This window comes from Saccopteryx leptura, chromosome 3, assembly GCF_036850995.1.
Source record: "Saccopteryx leptura isolate mSacLep1 chromosome 3, mSacLep1_pri_phased_curated, whole genome shotgun sequence".
Lineage (NCBI taxonomy): Eukaryota > Metazoa > Chordata > Mammalia > Chiroptera > Emballonuridae > Saccopteryx > Saccopteryx leptura.
In genome coordinates this window covers 252,682,652-252,699,988 of record NC_089505.1, presented here as the reverse complement: position 1 = coordinate 252,699,988, position 17,337 = coordinate 252,682,652, and the positions used below count along the sequence as shown (strand labels likewise).

Sequence of the window (17,337 nt, the reverse complement as noted above, 5' to 3'; positions counted from 1 at the left end):
TTCTCAAGAATATCCTTTTTTACTTTAAAAACTCTCAGCTTTTCTTTCTCCTTTGGAACACTCTGGACATTAACTAGCTGTGTTTTCAGTTTGCATACTCTAAGACCCTTGAGTAAACCTTTGTCCTTTATTTCTAGCCAAAGCCTCCTGCCTCTGAGTTCAGTTGACAATTGCTACCACTGGATGCTTCCTCTTTGCACATAATTATCCTTACAACACACAGAAATAGGAATTATTCCCGTGCACAGACAAGCATACGCCCAAATCAGAAAAATCTTGAGTGGCAGGGCCAGATTTGAACCAGGGTTGTCCGATATCAAAGCTGAGGCTATGGATTCAAATGGGTACATATACTGAAGAGTTGTGATATAACACGATACTGCTGTTAGAAGTGGTGTGTAAGAAGGCTGGAAATGTAGCACCCACTCTCACTTGACAATGGGCAATCTGGAAAAGAAGGGTTGGGCAAGAATGGGAAGTATCCGTATAAACGCATGATTTCAAGTACGTGTGTGTATCCATTCCAGCTCTTTCCACCGAAAAGGCCCAGAAGCAAGAGCACACGAAATCATGTTCAATGGTGACACCCGCAGGGACTTCCAGGTTTGCTCCCTCTCCCGGCTAGCTTCGCCACAATCCACTGGCGTCTCGCGACAGACATAACTTTCTCCCTGAGCCCTCCGCAGCGGGGTAAGCGGCGCCCTACACTCCTACGACGCCTCAGGGACACGGCGGCTACGCCCACCAGGTCGGGCGCCACAAAACGCCAGTCAAAGCGCCGGAAACCAGACGCACAGAGCGTCACCCGTTCGGGCGGTGACCGTGAGGGCGGAACTGGAGTCGAAGATGGGGGCAGTGCGCCGACAATCTACCGATTTTTATTGGATCTGACCGCTGTCAGTCTCGGCTTCTTTTCCGTCCCCACCTTTTCCGTGCAGACCGTCAGTTAAATGACAGGCGGGGCTTGGCGGGGCTTGGCGGGGCGGGGCAGGGCCGAGTGGTGACTTCCTGTAAGGGAAAGAGCGTTGAACCCGAGGAGGGGCTGCGGAGAGGGAGGAGGAGGAGGAAGAGCAGAGGGCCGGGCGGCGGCTGCTGTAGGTGGTGGCTGTAGGTTGTTCGGCGGCAGCAGCGGCTCTTTTCCGGGCGGACGATGGACAGCCAGGGCAGGAAGGTGGTGGTGTGCGACAACGGCACCGGGGTAAGCTCCCGATGGGGAGGCCGCGGTGGCGACGGGTCCCGCAAGGAGGTGCGGGGGACGCGCGGGCCCTTGGCGTCCGGAGCTGCACTCCTGGGCCCTCGGGCCGTGGGGACCCAGGGGGGCAGGGCAGCCCCTTCCGCGTCCGTGGGAGTGGGGAGGAGGGCCCTGGTCTCCCCGAGCCTGCCACCCCCTGAGCCCTGTGGGTCGGGGCGGCGGGCGAGGCCGGCGCTGCGCAGGATCTCGGCTGCTGCCGGGCGGGGGCCGGCTCCGCGCTACAGCCGAGGCGATTTGGCTGAAGGGTCGTGGCGGTAAAAGACTGGGTTTGTGTGTTCGAGAAGGGTTTTGTTCCCCGCGGTCGCCCGTGTGCGAAAAGGGGAAAGGACCTAGAGGCCTTCCTCTTCCTGTGCACAGAAGGAACGGGAGGCAGGAAACGGGTTTAAAGAAAAAAAAGGGAAGTGCTGTCAATGCAAGCCGCAGCCCTCTCGCAGTTTTGAGGGGTGGGTTTTTTGTTGTTGTTTTTGTTTTTTTGAGGGAAATGGAAGCTAGATCGGTAGTACCTAGCTTCCTTTATGTTCTGCATGCGGGTAATTTGGCCCACGGGCAGGTCCGCAGAGTCCAGCAAGTTCCGTTGAATGTTCTAGGACCCCTAAGGGGAGGTCCAAGTGTTAATTCTGACCTTGGGGGAAGTTGATCAGTTTTGGCGCGTCCATCCACCCTCATTTTTCCCTTAGGTACAGATTACAGATAATGTTAGTCTTTAGATTCTAAAATGCAAATAATTATACAAATCTGAGTAAAACACTTTTTCAGAAGTTATTTGAAAATTGTTTCATTCAAACGCCTTCCGCCCCTCCCCTTTAAAAATTTATTTTGGGCAACTAAATCAGCTAATTAGAAGACAGAAATATAACGCATGATTGTAGACTGTTGTAACCCAAGGACCCCCTGTACTTAATTAAAAATATTTATATTATTTTGGATGAATTCCATAGTGTTCATTTCTTCCTACATTACAGTGATGTCTAACCATTTTGCAGTTGCGTATTTTGTTTTCTCCCTCTCCTCCCATAAATATGACATGTGAATTAAAAAAGATTTTACTTGAACTTTAAAACACTTTACAAACTGGAATATGGGGAGGGAGGGGAAGACCTGCTATTCATTGCCATAATACTTCCCTTGATGGAATTTCTTACAGACTTTCACAGGCAATAATTATACTAGCTTTATCTGAACTTAATTAAAAATGGGCTTGAGTAATAATAGTGTTATGTAATGGGACATCTGTACAAAATGGAATTCGGGGGTCCTAGGATTATGACACCGTTCAGTTCCTACCACAGTGACCTAACCCGAAAGACACCTAGCCTAACACAAATGGAACACTTGTGCTTTTAACAGTCCAAAATGGTGTAGATAAGCTACTGGGGACCCCACTCCCTCACTCATATGGCCATGTTACTGTGTATTCTGCCACGCAAAACCAAACTAGTTCCCCACGTAGTCTGTAAGTATGGCACTAATGGCATAAGCTGAAACACGTCTCAATTTTTTAAAGTTTCTATGGGAGTGAGCATCGTAAACTCAAAACATCGTATGTCGAGACTGTTGTAACCCAAGGACCCCCTGTACTTAATTAAAAAAGGCAAATCCACTGCTATGAAAAGTTCTAAGATTTATTGTTAAGTTAAAAAAGGATCCTATTTATGTGTGTTCTTTATTAAAGATATTTATATAATATATTCACAAACTTGTACATGTATATGAAAGTTTTGGAGGCATGCATAAGAAATGTTCATAGTGATTACCTGTGAGACTAGGGATAACACAGTGGGATAATGAGGACTTCGTGACCCTGCTGAATTATTGGAAAAAATGTTCTTTGTTTTTTGGCAAGGCATTAATTGTTAAATTATTTTGTGTGTGTGTGTGAGAGAGAGACTGACAGACAGGAGGGGAGAGAGTTGAGAAGCACCAAACTGTAGTTGCGTCACTATAATTTTTCATTGATTGCTTCTCATACCTGCCTTGTGGGGGGCAGTTCAAGCTGAGCCAGTGACCCTTGCTCAAACCAGCGACCTTGGGCTTCAAGCCAGAGACCTTTGGGCTCAAGCTAGTACCCATGGGATCATGTTGATGATCCCAAGCTCAAGCCAGCAACCTCAGGTTTCCAACCTGAGACCTCAGCGTCCCAGGTTGATGCTCTGTTCACTGCTCCACCACTGGTCAGACTGTTAAATTATCTTCAAAGTAAAGAAACTATAAATATTTATTACTTTTACAGTTAAAACTCAGTTAAAGGCACTTTTTAAAAGCATTAGTCTCAAACTGACTTCTAAATAAATTTAAAGCCTTAAAAATTAAATAACATTTTGGCCCTGGCCGGTTGCTCAGTGGGTAGAGCACCAGCCCAGTGTGCAGATGTCCCAGGTTTGATCCCCGGTCAGGGCACACATGAAAAGCAACCATCTATTTCCCTTCTCTCTCCCCCTCCCCCTTCTCTCTCTTCCCCTCTGCAGCCAGTGGCTTGATTGGTTTGAGCATCCGCCCTAGATGGGGGTTGCTGGGTGGATCCTGGTTGAGGCACATGCAGGACACTTTCTGTATCTCTCATCCTCTTATTTAAAAAATTTTTTGTTTGTTTTGTGAATATGCCAGATAGTCTCTTAAGATATCTGAGACAGTTTATATTTTAATGGGCTCCTCCTTTTTGAAGGGTAGTAAACCATATATTTTTATTGTTTTGTGATACTCAATTACAGTATTAAGCATGAGCTCGTTTTTAATATTTTAAAACATTTTTTAATTTTTAGAGAGGTAGAGAATGAGGGAGGGAGAGAGAAATGGGAAGCATCAACTTGTAGTTGTAGCACTTTAGTTAATTGATTGTTTTTCATATGTCCCCCAAGCCAGTGACCCCTTGCTCAAGCCAGCGACCTTGGGCTTCAAGCCAATGACCTTTGGGCTCAAGCCATCAACCATGTGATCATATCAATGATCCCACGTCATAGTCTCATTTTTATGTTACTAGTTCATTAGTTTAGCTATGTTAGGAAACTGATTATATATTATTTATCAGTCTTATTTTAATTCATAATTTAAGGATCTTGTTCCTTAAGATAAAAGATCAGTTACTATGACATATATAGGAAAGTATAGTTAGTTCAAACAAAAATGTATGTATTTGGTGTTACATTTTTATTTTTTATTTATTTTTTAATTTTTTTTTATTTATTCATTTTAGAAAGGAGAGAGAGAGAGAGAAGAGAGAGAGACAGAGAGAGAGAAGGGGGGGAGGAGCAGGAAGCATCAACTCCCATATGTGCCTTGACCAGGCAAGCCTAGGGTTTCAAACTGGCGACCTCAGCATTTCCAGGTCGACGCTTTATCCAGTGCGCCACCATAGGTCAGGCACATTTTTTTATTTTTAAATTTTATTCAGCCTGACCTGTGGTGGTGCAATGGATAAAGTGTGGACCTGGAACACTGAGGTTGCCGGTCTGAAACCCTGGGCTTGCCTGGTCAAGGCACATATGCGAGCAGATGCTTCTTGCTCCTCTCTCTCTCTCTCTCTCTCCTCTATAAAGTAAATAAATAAAATCTTAAAAAAGGCCCTGGCCGGTTGGCTCAGTGGTAGAGCATCGGCCTGGCGTGCGGGGGACCCGGGTTCGATTCCTGGCCAGGGCACATAGGAGAAGCGCCCATTTGCTTCTCCACCCCCCCCTCCTTCCTCTCTGTCTCTCTCTTCCCCTCCCGCAGCCAAGGCTCCATTGGAGCAGAAATGGCCCGGGCGCTGGGGATGGCTCCTTGGCCTCTGCCCCAGGCGCTAGAGTGGCTCCGGGAGGGGCAGAGCATCGCCCCCTGGTGGGCAGAGCATCGCCCCTGGTGGGTGTGCTGGGTGGATCCCGGTCGGGCGCATGCGGGAGTCAGTCTGACTGTCTCTCCCCGTTTCCAGCTTTAGAAAAATACAAAAAAAAAATCTTAAAAAAAAAAGAATTAAAAAAAGTTTTTATTCAGATTTTCTGTAGACATAATCAACTTCAAATGAAGAAACAGTTCTGATATATACATATAATATATAGTCAGGAATGATGTGATATTTCTGAAAATGTAGAGGATTAGGAACCACTTAATTTCTATATTATGTTTCATAGTCATCTTGTTTTTTTTAAATTTTTTTTAATTCATTTTAGAGAGGAGAGAAAAAGGGAGAGAGAGAGACAGAGAGGGAGAAAGAGAGAGAGAGAGAGAAGGTGGGGAGGAGCTGGAAGCATCAACTCCCATATGTGCCTTGACCAGGCAAGCCCAGGGTTTCGAACCGGCGACCTCAACATTTCCAGGTCGACGCTTTATCCACTGCGCCACCACAGGTCAGGCCATAGTCATCTTGTTTTTATTTAGTTACCTGAAGGTATAATGATTTTTTTACAATTAAATATTAAACAAGATAATTCAAATTTAATTTCCACAAACTTTTGGGAATAATTGTTACCCTAAAGCGACTTGCCTCTTACACATTTTACGTTTTAAAATTTTAATTATGGGCAATTTGAGAAGTGGGCTTTTCTGTTTATCGTTTTTGTTTTTCAATTTGAGAAGTTGATAATTTTTTAAACTCCTCTGGCAGGCCCTAAGTTGAATGCTCTAAGAGTAGGTGAGTTCCCATAATCACATGCTAGATGCTCGTCCTTGAGCCTCTTCCTCACTAGCCCTGTCCAGTTTCTCATTAGGGAGACCTAGAGGAGGAAAACTCATCCAGATCCAATGACTTGTTGACTTCATCTATATAACTATTCAAACCTACCACCTAAAACAGAGCCCCTGAAAGTGGCCAGCTAGGTGAGAAATCTGGATATCTGTTTAGGTTTAGGTGCCTTTCAGGAGTTCTGTCCATGGCTCTGTTACCAAACTTGGATGATTTCTTCAGCAATGAGTTATTTCACCAACAACAATAAAGACAACTGCCTACTGCTTGACTGGCAGTTTTTAGGGTCTAGTGATAGAGAGTAGCTTATAAGGTAATTATATTTTCATTTATAAGTCATATTTTTAGTTGCACATAGTCTGCTTTATCAGGCATATACTAATTTATATGTTGAATTTGGAAGTGTTTGGAATAGAAATAAATCAAAAACAAATTTGGTTTTACCCTGCAGAATCTTTTGGAATAAATATTTAGGTTGTGTGAAATCAGAATAATCACTATGCAATTAAATTTTTGCATTGGTACCATCAGATAAAAACCACAAAGAAAAAATACAAATACAATAAGCCTCTGTGAAGTTATAAAAATCCATTTATTTTTTGAAATGAGAAAGGTACTTTTAGAGCAAATATAGATAAACTTTTTTTTTTTTTTTCATTTTTGCTTGAAAGGACATTATACTGTTCTTGTTCTTAGCATTTGATGACTCAGTGGGAAGTAAGGGAGCCAGTTTAAACCACAGTGCTGTGAAGAGGAAGCTATATATGGTAAAAATCTATTTCTTAAAGACAGCCTTCTTGCACACACTGAGAGAACTAAGTCTCCAAGTCTTAAAATGATTGGAGTGGGGGAGGAATTTCAAGGATTAAAATGATACCACATGAGTAGTTTAAAAAAGAGTATTTTATTTGCATTTTATTACATCATGGTTTAGATTTAGAGTTTTAAAAATACTGACTTTTTTTTTTGCAAGAAAGGAAATACCAGATTGTCTATTAGTTATATTATTTAAAAATAGATTATTTTAATTATATTCTTGTTATTGTAGCCATCAGTGCTTTTACATTTGAAATAATGTGAAATAGTGCAGTGATTGCCATTTAAACACATTTTTAAAATCTATTATTGGTTAATTTTACAGACAGAGAGAGAGTAAGAGAGAGAGAGACACTTTTATTTATTGTTTCACTTAGTTGTGCATTCATTGGTCACTTCCCGTATGTGCCCAAACCCACAACCTTATTTCAGTATGATGCTCTGACTGAGCTAACTGGGCAGGGCCTGCTGTCATTGCCATTTTGATTGAATATCTAAAGTCCTATAGGAATGCTAGCAACGAGCTTACTATGGTACCAAGTGCTTCCAATAAACTACTAGTTAAGCAGAATAATTTCATTAACAAATGAGTAATACCTGTAATTTGAACTAAAAACCAATTTCCCCTTTTTTTAAAGCACAGGAATAGTACATTTATAATTGTTTCTGTAGTTTCCGGGTGGTGGGTCTCAAATTTTTTCTTCCTACTTCAGGCACTTGACAGATAATTTTGTCCTTTAAAATATACTAAAGGCCTGCCTGGCCTGTGGTGGCGCATGGTAAATCATCGACCTGGAATGCTGAGGTCGTCGGTTTGAAACCCTGGGCTTGCCTGGTCAAGGCACATATGGAGTTGATGCTTCCTGCTCCTCCCCTTCTCTCTCTCTTTCTCTCTTCTCTCTCTAAAATGAATAAATAAAATCTAAAAAAAATACAATTCTTCATTATTTTAATATATATATATATATACACACTTAAGAATTTTAAGCTATGAACTACCCATCTGAACAGTTATAACCAGAAAACATTGAGTGATGTGATTGTTTACAGATTTACCATGTTGCATGTCTCTGAATGTGTGGGTCAGAATGAGAGGAGAGGCATGCCAACCATTCAAGCCTCCTCCCTGAACTTAACTGATGCCCTTTCTCAAGCTCTTCTGCCCACCTTCAACTTCTGTTATGATTTCTCACTTAAATCATTTATTTACATTTGATATGTCAAAAATAGCCCTTAGAAATTTATCAATTTTTTTTTCAGTCATTCATTTTATAATTTTCCTTAATAACATTTAGTCACGTAAGTGAGCATTTTTAACCTGGAATATGGACACTTTCAACCCACCCCGTGTCCACCCATATCTGTTCACTAGTCTGAGGTAAACAAGAAGTTAATATCCACATAGTATTTACTTTCTGTATTTGGAATATATGTGTAAATTAAGACATGCTTATGACCATTTTTATTTATGTAGAAATTTCAGTGTGGTCGGTATAATAGTAATGAGGTTCTTTACCCTTCCATATCATTTCAGTTTAAATCGAGAGCTAGACAAAAGCGAGTTTATGATTTAGAAGAGAAGAGTGTGAGTGGATGCCCCTCACCTTCTCTACCAGAAGGCAGTGCAGAGCAGCCATGCTCCCCACCGGAAACAAGGCAGTGATGCCAAATGCCAAAGGAGCAGATGAAAACAAAGCCCCAAGCCCATTCATCTCTAGCTCAGCTCCTCTCCAAAAACTCATCCTAACATGTAGTGCATATGGCTTGAACACCTTCCCAGAGCTCCTGTCCACACACTGCAGAGGCCCAAAATCTAGAGTGGGGAAGGGCAGGACTTGGGAGAGGTTACCTAGAAGGTCCCAAATTTAGGCTCTACAGGGAAGAGAATCACTGGTGGGTAGCAGGTTTTCAGAATCCTCTCCTCTTGCCACCAGGACCACATAGCACCAAGAAGCAGTGGTGACAGTATGTCAACAGATGGAGCCCTGGTGGGCTGAGAGGCCATACCTTGTATTCTTTGCTGCCAAAAGGCAGCAGTTCAGCTGAAACATTTCTCAGCAGTCTCCCTGCTAACTCTCCCAATCTCACCCTGAAGTTTTTAATTGCCTTTTTCTTATAATATCTGCTCTTAAAACAATAAGACTAAACAGACTATATTATTGGTATAAGAATCTTAAAACCCTTGTTTCTATTTTCTGTTTTACTGTAGTTGTTAAATCTCCTAGTATAAATTTCTTATGCATAAAATGGAAGTATCATTAGAATTAATGATAGGCCTTCACTGGAGAAGTACACTATTGGAACATGAAATTATGTTACCTGGTATTACTAAATACATTTATCTAAATATAAAACTATAAATAGCCCCAAATACCTAATGTTTATTTTAGCATGATGCTAGTCTAGGTGCCATTTGATTTTCCCCATTTTGGAAAATGAGGTTGCTTAAGTGAATTGCCAAAGATGAATGAAAGCGTGCTTTAGAATGATAACTTAATGTTCATTTTCTAACATTTTAAAAATACTTAGCAGTTGTCAAGTGAATTTGTCCATTTCCCCAAGTACTCTTTGTGTGACCACTGTGTGCCAGAACCTCTATGAGGCATCCGGTTCCAGCTCCTGAGCCTTACCTTGTAGAGGGGGCACTTAGGCAGTTTACCAGTAAATAAACATGAGCTCCGCTAGTCGTCAGTGCCATAAAGGCAATAAAATGAGATGTGATAGGTTGGGTAATTTGAAAGCACCAAAAATTTAAAATATTGTATGAATGCATAGTGATATATTTCAGGTACTATTTTTAAATGGATATATCAATAGTAAACACTTGACTAACACACTTTTACTGTTCTCTTCCAGTTTGTGAAGTGTGGATATGCAGGCTCTAACTTTCCAGAACACATCTTCCCAGCTTTGGTTGGAAGACCTATTATCAGATCAACCACCAAAGTGGGAAACATTGAAATCAAGGTAATATTTTATTTACTGATAAATGAGGATCAAAACCTAGGAGATGTTCTTTGAATTAAGTAGTTTTAAAACATGATGCCATTAAAAGCAAAGGGGGAGGGCAGAATTTTCTTATATTTTTAATTTATGTCAACACCTGAAGAAAGGCACAGAAACTGAAGTTAATTTCATCTGACTTAGTGCCATTACTCTCTGAGTGGAGTAAAATACTTAAGATTTTTATATGACTGAATTATAATATAATTTTTAAAAGAAATCAGCCTAGCATTTTTATGTTTTTCAATTCTATATATTTGTCATTTTATATGTTAGTGTTCCTTTGAGACCTTAGACTTTTCCTCTCCATGTTCTCATGGCCTGATCCCCCTACATTTTTATATAGCTAGTCAGGAAAACACAGGATGTGAATCTTGTTTCTTCTTTTCACTAATGTAATATCTGATTTTCATAATATGTAGGAGGAAGCTGGTCAAGTCTTTATTTGACCTTGCATTATTTACCTTATCAGAAAGAGGAGGAAAGGTTATCATTGCCTACTCACTGTACTCGACACAAGAGACTCAACATTAAGTATGATAGGTTTTTCTCTCATATTAAAGGGATTGGAAATTGGGTGGGAGTTATCAAAAGGACTGTGGTCCCCCAGGTGACTTAAGTTTTTCAGGTGGCCTAGGGGTCAGGTTATACAAAGTGCAGTAGAATTTAGGGGCTCTTGAATGGAATTATCTGTGAACAAACTAGCATGGTGTTCCTGTCTGGGCAGTTTTTGGCAAGACTTCAGTGAACTGTGAGATTATGAGTGTTTTGAAATATGGCCTCTTTGGGACATTTGTTTGAACTCTCTAGGAAGGTGGTAATAGGTGGTAGAGATTAGCTACTTGGTAGCTCTCTGCTCTTGGGATTTGAGAGTTGAATTATGCAATGACTAAAAATACAAATTGAAATATAGGTTCTGTGTTAATTTTTTAAAGACTTAAAATAGTGATCATTCTGGCCTCTTGTTAATTTACAGATAGTCAAGTGGGACACTCAGTATGAGTGTTTTTATTTTAGGGTCTTTTCTTTTGGGAAATTGATGAAATTTCTTATTTGTTTTTGTGAACATCTTTCATTCTGATTGAATTCAATCTTAAATGAACTTTGACTTAAAATTTAGTTAGTAATAGTAATAATGATAAACTTTTTAAGTGGAATTGAAAGTCTTTTTATTCAGTATGAGACTTTTAAAGAAGATTGTTTTATTTGTACTTCACGGATGTTTACATTTTTGAAGTATTAAGATATAGCAACACACAGCCATTTTTATTCTTCAGCATAGGCACAAATAATCACATATCTTTTAACTCCCACATTCTTGCTTTTTAAGTCCGAGGGATAGAAGTGAAACTAGTCAGTATACTAATCAGTCTTTTTTACTAAGGAATTCCCCAATAGCATTGTTTGTACAGTTTGTCATTCTGTGTTCTGTTGGTTCAGTTCTGTTCAGTCTGCTTAGTCTTAAGTCTTTCAAGTTAAATTGTTCTTCCAGTAGAAAACAGAGAGACCTGTGTCAAATTTAACTTGACTGTTCGAGCTTGGAAAAGCAATTCTAAACGTACCCTCTGCTTACCCAGCTAGACTTTTCCTGTTATCATCTATTTTCCTTAATTCACATTCTTAAATTCAGTAATGAATTTAGAGAAACTTTTTTTTTAATTCCTCTGTGTAGTGGATTGACTTATACTTTTTGTGTCTTGTTAGCTAAAAAGTAGTAGTAGACTAAAAAAAAAAGCTGGAAATTTAAATTGTTTAATGAGTTTATTTTCATTCAGGAGTAATAACTGTCCATGGTAATTTGGCCCTAATTATTAACTCCGTAAAATACAGTAGTACTGCATCTGACCTCAACCTAATTTTTTCTATTGCTTGTATGTTTAAAAATTTCAGTGAGGATTTTATTTAGGCCTTTTCTGACTCTTACTTCTACCTTCTCTCTCTTCACCTTTCTTGACCTGTTGAAGTAGAATAACAAAAAGATGGTAAGTGAGGTTACACACATGCTCTCTGTTTGTTTTCCACTTTTGCTTGATGGGACAGTAGTTGTTGTTTTGTGTCCCTTTAGTATTGGGGAGGGGGGTATTTTCTTATTTTAATTTTACATACTTTGTTTCTATACTTTGCTGATTGCATACAATGGACCAAACCAGAACTGATTACTAACATAGTTTTGAATTGTTTTTCTTGTGTTTCTTATAGATGAATGTGATAATTAAAATGGAATGTGGTGTGCATACTATGAGAAACCAAGTGGCTTTATATAGGATATGTGTGATCTAGAAAATTGGGGTGAAGTTATTACATTTGGATAAATTCACTATATTGACCTGTGTTAAATTGAACATTGCTCATGATAGCCTTTATATATATTATATATATATATGTATATTTACATCCAGTATAGTATTGTGTTTTTAATAAATTGAGTAAAATTTTAATATGCAAATGAAATGTAGATAGTAAAGGGGGGATTTCCTATGCTGTCCTTATGATGAGCAGATTTTACACCATTATCTGAGGATAAATAAGGAGAAGGCAAAAGTCTTATAGACTTTTTTATAAATAACAAATTTCCCCCTGAACAAATGTGGCACCTTTTTCTTTGAACTAGAAGCTTACTGGGTGCATCCCAATCAACTTATTCTTTCATTGTATTTTTCAGTAATAGTCTTAGTGCTTCTATTATAGGTATTTTCAAGTTTTCTTTTTTTTAAATAATTGTAAGCAGCTTTGACAAAGATGATTATCTGGCATTTCTAGTGATATATATTTTAATGAGTAACAGAATTTTGTGGAGTTTCCTTTGAATAAGCAACAACATTTAAAAGTGGAAGTTTCTATATTTATTCTAAATAAAAGATCATGCCTTTGTCTTAAAATCCTAAGCAGATTTGAGAGTCTACCTTTAGAGAAGAGAATAGACAACTTCACAGATACTTTTTAAGGAATTCCTTTTAGGAATTTAATTGTGGTTTTAAAGTGTGTTTGCTCTATTTTTCTATGTGAGGTGACATTGTTCAAATGATTCTTGGCAAATATAATCTATATTGCTTGCTTTTCATAAAATATAAATGCTTTTAAAACAGCATCTCAGAACAGTTACTGCAATTTTTCATTCTTTCAGGTAATAGGTGATGGTTTAGGCTTGAGGTCCATTGATGAGGTGGGTGGTAAAAATCTAAGGCCTGATCTGATTCCTTGTAACTTGGTGCTGAGGTATGAGGGCAAGCTGCATAAAGCTCTTAAATTTTTGGTTTTTGGAAGTTGAAATGTTCTAAGGAAGATTATATGTTTTAGAATTCCTTAGTTATAATTTTAGATATGGAGAAATTTAGGTAGCTTGAGCTACTCAAATTTTGTACTAACCTAATAAGTTAAACTTTTCTTCGATTTGAAATGTCATTTTTGTTTGGGGGATGGTAAGATACTCAATGCCAGACATTTCTTTCAGTTAGTTCTTTAGAATATGTCCTAGAAGTAGATACATGAGGCTTTTGTTTTTAGTGGGCATTGGGTCAGACATACCTAAGTCCCTATTCTTGCATGGAATAAAAAGTAAATATCTGATGAAATCTGTTGAAATGTAGTTTTGAATGTATATTGTATAAACCATCTAATTATCTAATGTATTATCTTGTAAAACACAAAGATATATTCTAAAGAAAAGTAAGTAACAAATTGTATATTAAATTATATTTGTTAATGGCTAAAAGTAATATATGTACTTGCATGTATTGCTATCTCCCTTAACGTTTTATTAAGAAGTATTTAGAATATACAGCAAAATTGAAAGAATTTTACAGTAAAACCTATATACCCATTTCTTAGATTCTGACATTTATATTTGCTGTACTGATACATCACATATTTATCTATTTATCCATCAGTCTTTTTTGATGTATTTCAAAGTATCAGTATACTTATCCCTAAATAATTCAACATACACATGTCATCAAGTAGAGTTCACAAATATAAATTTTGCATTTTCCTTTCAGATAATTTAAAATAGTTAATATTTAAGAAATTTGAGTATTAAATTGTGGTAAATTAACTTTATAAAGAACTAGTTGCAACACAGAAGTTTTAGAGAACTTTCCTAGCATCTGTTTTAACTTTGTTTTTCCTTTTTGTTATAGTGTCAGTGAATTTTGCAGAAATCTGTTTTGTTGTTTTCTAGAGTTCCTCACCATGGTTCTCTGATCTTTTAAACAATTGTTACTTTTAGAAATTTTAAACTTATATATTGACACTTCTGTTTTAAGACATTTCATGTTACTTTTGCTGTTTCTTTTTATTTCCCCATGTTTTAAACTTAAGGTATAGCAAATAGCTGTTATGTGTGATGCTAGTTTTTAAAAAATTCATCAGTACATGTAGAAATTAGGATTATTTAATATCAAATTAGGATTATTTAATATCTTGATTAGCTGATTTCTAAAATAAGTTTAAGTTCTAGGACATCATTAGCTTTATTATACATACAAAATTTGACTTTTTAAATGTGGGTCATCTTAAGTATGCTCTCATTGGAGACAAGACTTGTGAGTATTCTGCTTCATTTGTAATAGCATAGTTTTTTACTCTTATACCTTAAGATAAAAAATGTTGCTCATGAGATAATTTTAAAGAATTGTTTCCCTGTGTCTTATTTTATCTCTACAGATTTTCATTCCTCTTGTGAGGCATGTATATAAACTTAATTTCAATTCTAATTCAGACATGTAGGTAGAAGTTTGGGAAATTCACAGGTTATTTGGTACATATATGCATATTATTATAGTATAATAAAGAATCATTTTATTTTTTGCTTCTTTCATTATGCTTTATAATATTTACACTTATTATAATTTTGATATTTAGTACAAAGAAATGTGCTGCATGCGTTGGGTATTTTTCTACAAGTTTTTTTCCCCTGATGTGCTATTTCACATATCACAGGCCTTATTTTTTGAACATTTGAGCAAAAGAAACAGATGAAACCTCATACAAAACCCTACAAAATAAGAAAATGTGGGGTTTATTTGTGCTAATGCTCTTCTTTTGGAAACATGTATTAAAGGTAAGGTTAATTTATTGATTTAAACCACATTGTACATAAGAATATATTAAACTTTGCAAGCCATTTTTCTTAAAAAAGATTTTTAACTTATGGAATGAAATACTTTATCTGAAAGTGCCAGAAAGATTAAAATTAATTATTCCCAAAGGGAATATATTTTTCTGAAGGTATTTTATGCAAAATGTGACTGGTCTAAAGCTTTGATATAATTTTCTAGGATCTTATGGTTGGTGATGAGGCAAGTGAGTTACGCTCAATGTTGGAAGTTAACTACCCCATGGAAAACGGCATTGTGCGGAATTGGGACGACATGAAACACCTGTGGGATTATACATTTGGACCAGAGAAACTTAACATAGATACCAGAAATTGTAAAATCTTACTCACAGAACCCCCTATGAACCCAACCAAAAACAGAGAGAAGATTGTAGAGGTAAGTTTTTAGATAGTATATGCATATATGTGTTTCTTTTTGTTTCTCCTGAAAATGTTCTTTTATCTTGCTGTTGTTGATAAAGGGAATAAAAATATTTGGTGTTTTCCTCCAATCCTATTTACTGAGTGCCTAACTATATGTTAATCTTTTTTTTTTTCTTTTTTGAGTACGAGCATTATTCTTTTTTTTTTTTTTTAATTTAGAAATTCAATTTAATGGGCTGACATTGAATAATAAGAGTCCATAGATTTCAGGTGAACATCTCTGGCATTTGAACTGTTGATTGCGTGTATCCCCATCACCCAAAGTCAGCTCATTTTCTATCACCATTTATTTGTTCCCTCTACCCCTCCCCCCCAGTTACCATAATCATTTTTTCTTAAGATTTTATTTATTAATTTTAGAGACAGGAGAGAGAGAGAGAGAGGAAGTGGGGGAGGACCAGGAAGCATTAAGTTGTAGTAGTTGCTTCTCGTAGGTGCCCTGACTGGGCAAGCCCAGGGTTTCAAACCAGCAACCTCAGCATTGCCGATCAATACTTTATCCACTGTGCCACCACAGATTAGGCAATAATCATTATTTCTAAGTAGGCTATATCAGTATATGGAACAAATTCTTGCTGCCATGGAGCTTGACATTCCAGCAGGAAAAACAGACAACGAAAAAGGGACTTAGTTGAATGGTCTGTTAGAAGATAATAGATGGTAAAGGGAAAAAGGAGCAAGTGGGGGAAGGCTCCATTTGTACATAGGGTGTGGTGGTAGCCCTATGTGAGAAGGTGATGTTTAAACAAGGAGTAAGGGAGTTAGCCAGGATATATGGGGGAAGAGCATTTCAGGCAAAGGGAGGAGCCAGAATAAAGGTCTTAAAATTAATGCAAGCTAGCATATTAAAGAGTCAGCAAGGAAGATAGTGTGGGAGAGCGACGGGAGGTGAGGTCAAAGAAGTAAGGGAGCCAGGACTTCTAGGGCCTTATAGGCTTTCATAGGGAATTAGACTTTTACTTCAAGTGAAATGAAGGACTGTTGCAGGGAAGGGACATGTTCAGATTTAGGTTTTTGTGGCTGCTGTGTTGAGAGTAGATCATACAGATGCAAGGGTGGAAGAGACACCAATTTCAAGACATTTTCAATTATGTAGGCAAAAGATAATCATTATTAGGATTGGTAGTGAGAAGTAGCCAGATTGTTGTTGTATTTTGAAGATAGGGCCAAGAGTTTTCTGATGCGTTAGATTTGGGTAAGAGAAGAGATGACTCCAAAGATACTGATTTGAGCAACTGGAGGAGAATGGGTTACCATTATTAGTTGGTAGGAAAAGACAGGTACATAGATAGAACAGATGGATCAGGAGGTCTGTTTTGGACATGGGGGGTCCCCATTAGACATCTAAGCAAAAATTTCAAGTAGATAGTTATAAGATCAAGTTCAAGAGAAAAGTATAAGGCTGAGGATATAAACTTGGGAGTCATCAGGTTCTAGGTAATATGGTTCACCAAAGAAGTGGGAATGGACAGTGGTGAGAGGGCTCAAGACCTGCGAGGTGGGCAGAGCTATTCAAAGGAGAGTAAGAAGTATACTCTTAATAAAATTTAAATAAGTATAATTTAAAATAATTATAAATAATTTAAAATAAAATTTAAATTTTTTTTCAGTTTGTTATAGATAAGGTAGAAACTTAATAATTTTGTATTTTAGTAGCTTTTAGTTATTATTATTATTATTATTTTTTGTATCTTTCTGAAGCTGGAAATGGGGAGGCAGTCCGACAGGCTCCCGCATGCGCCCAACCAAGAGCCACCCAGCACGCCCACCAGGGGGCGATGCTCTGCCCATCCGGGGCGTCACTCTGTCGCGACCAGAGCCACTCTAGCGCCTGAGGCAGAGGCCATGGAGCCATCCCCAGCGCCTGGGCCATCTTTGCTCCAATGGAGCCTTGGCTGCGGAAGGGGAAGAGAGACAGAGAGGAAGGAGAGGGGGAGGGGTGGAGAAGCAGATGGGCGCCTCTCCTGTGTGCCCTGGCCAGGAATCGAACCTGGGACTTCTGCACGCCAGACCCATGCTCTACCACTGAGCCAACCGGCCAGGGCCAACTTTTAGTTATTAATGTAAATATTTTGT

General features: G+C 38.3%; 1 protein-coding gene across 1 annotated transcript in view; it reads left to right on the top strand.

Moving 5' to 3' along the window:
* The first annotated feature begins 1,006 nt into the window (after positions 1-1,006).
* ACTR2 (actin related protein 2) overlaps positions 1,007-17,337 on the top strand; it is a 38,221-nt gene continuing 21,890 nt past the window's right edge. Inside the window, exons 1-3 of the mRNA XM_066378140.1 lie at positions 1,007-1,198; positions 9,576-9,686; positions 14,999-15,214. Coding sequence (XP_066234237.1) covers positions 1,151-1,198; positions 9,576-9,686; positions 14,999-15,214 — 375 coding nt within the window. The 5' untranslated portion in view covers positions 1,007-1,150. The remainder of the gene's footprint in view (positions 1,199-9,575; positions 9,687-14,998; positions 15,215-17,337) is intronic.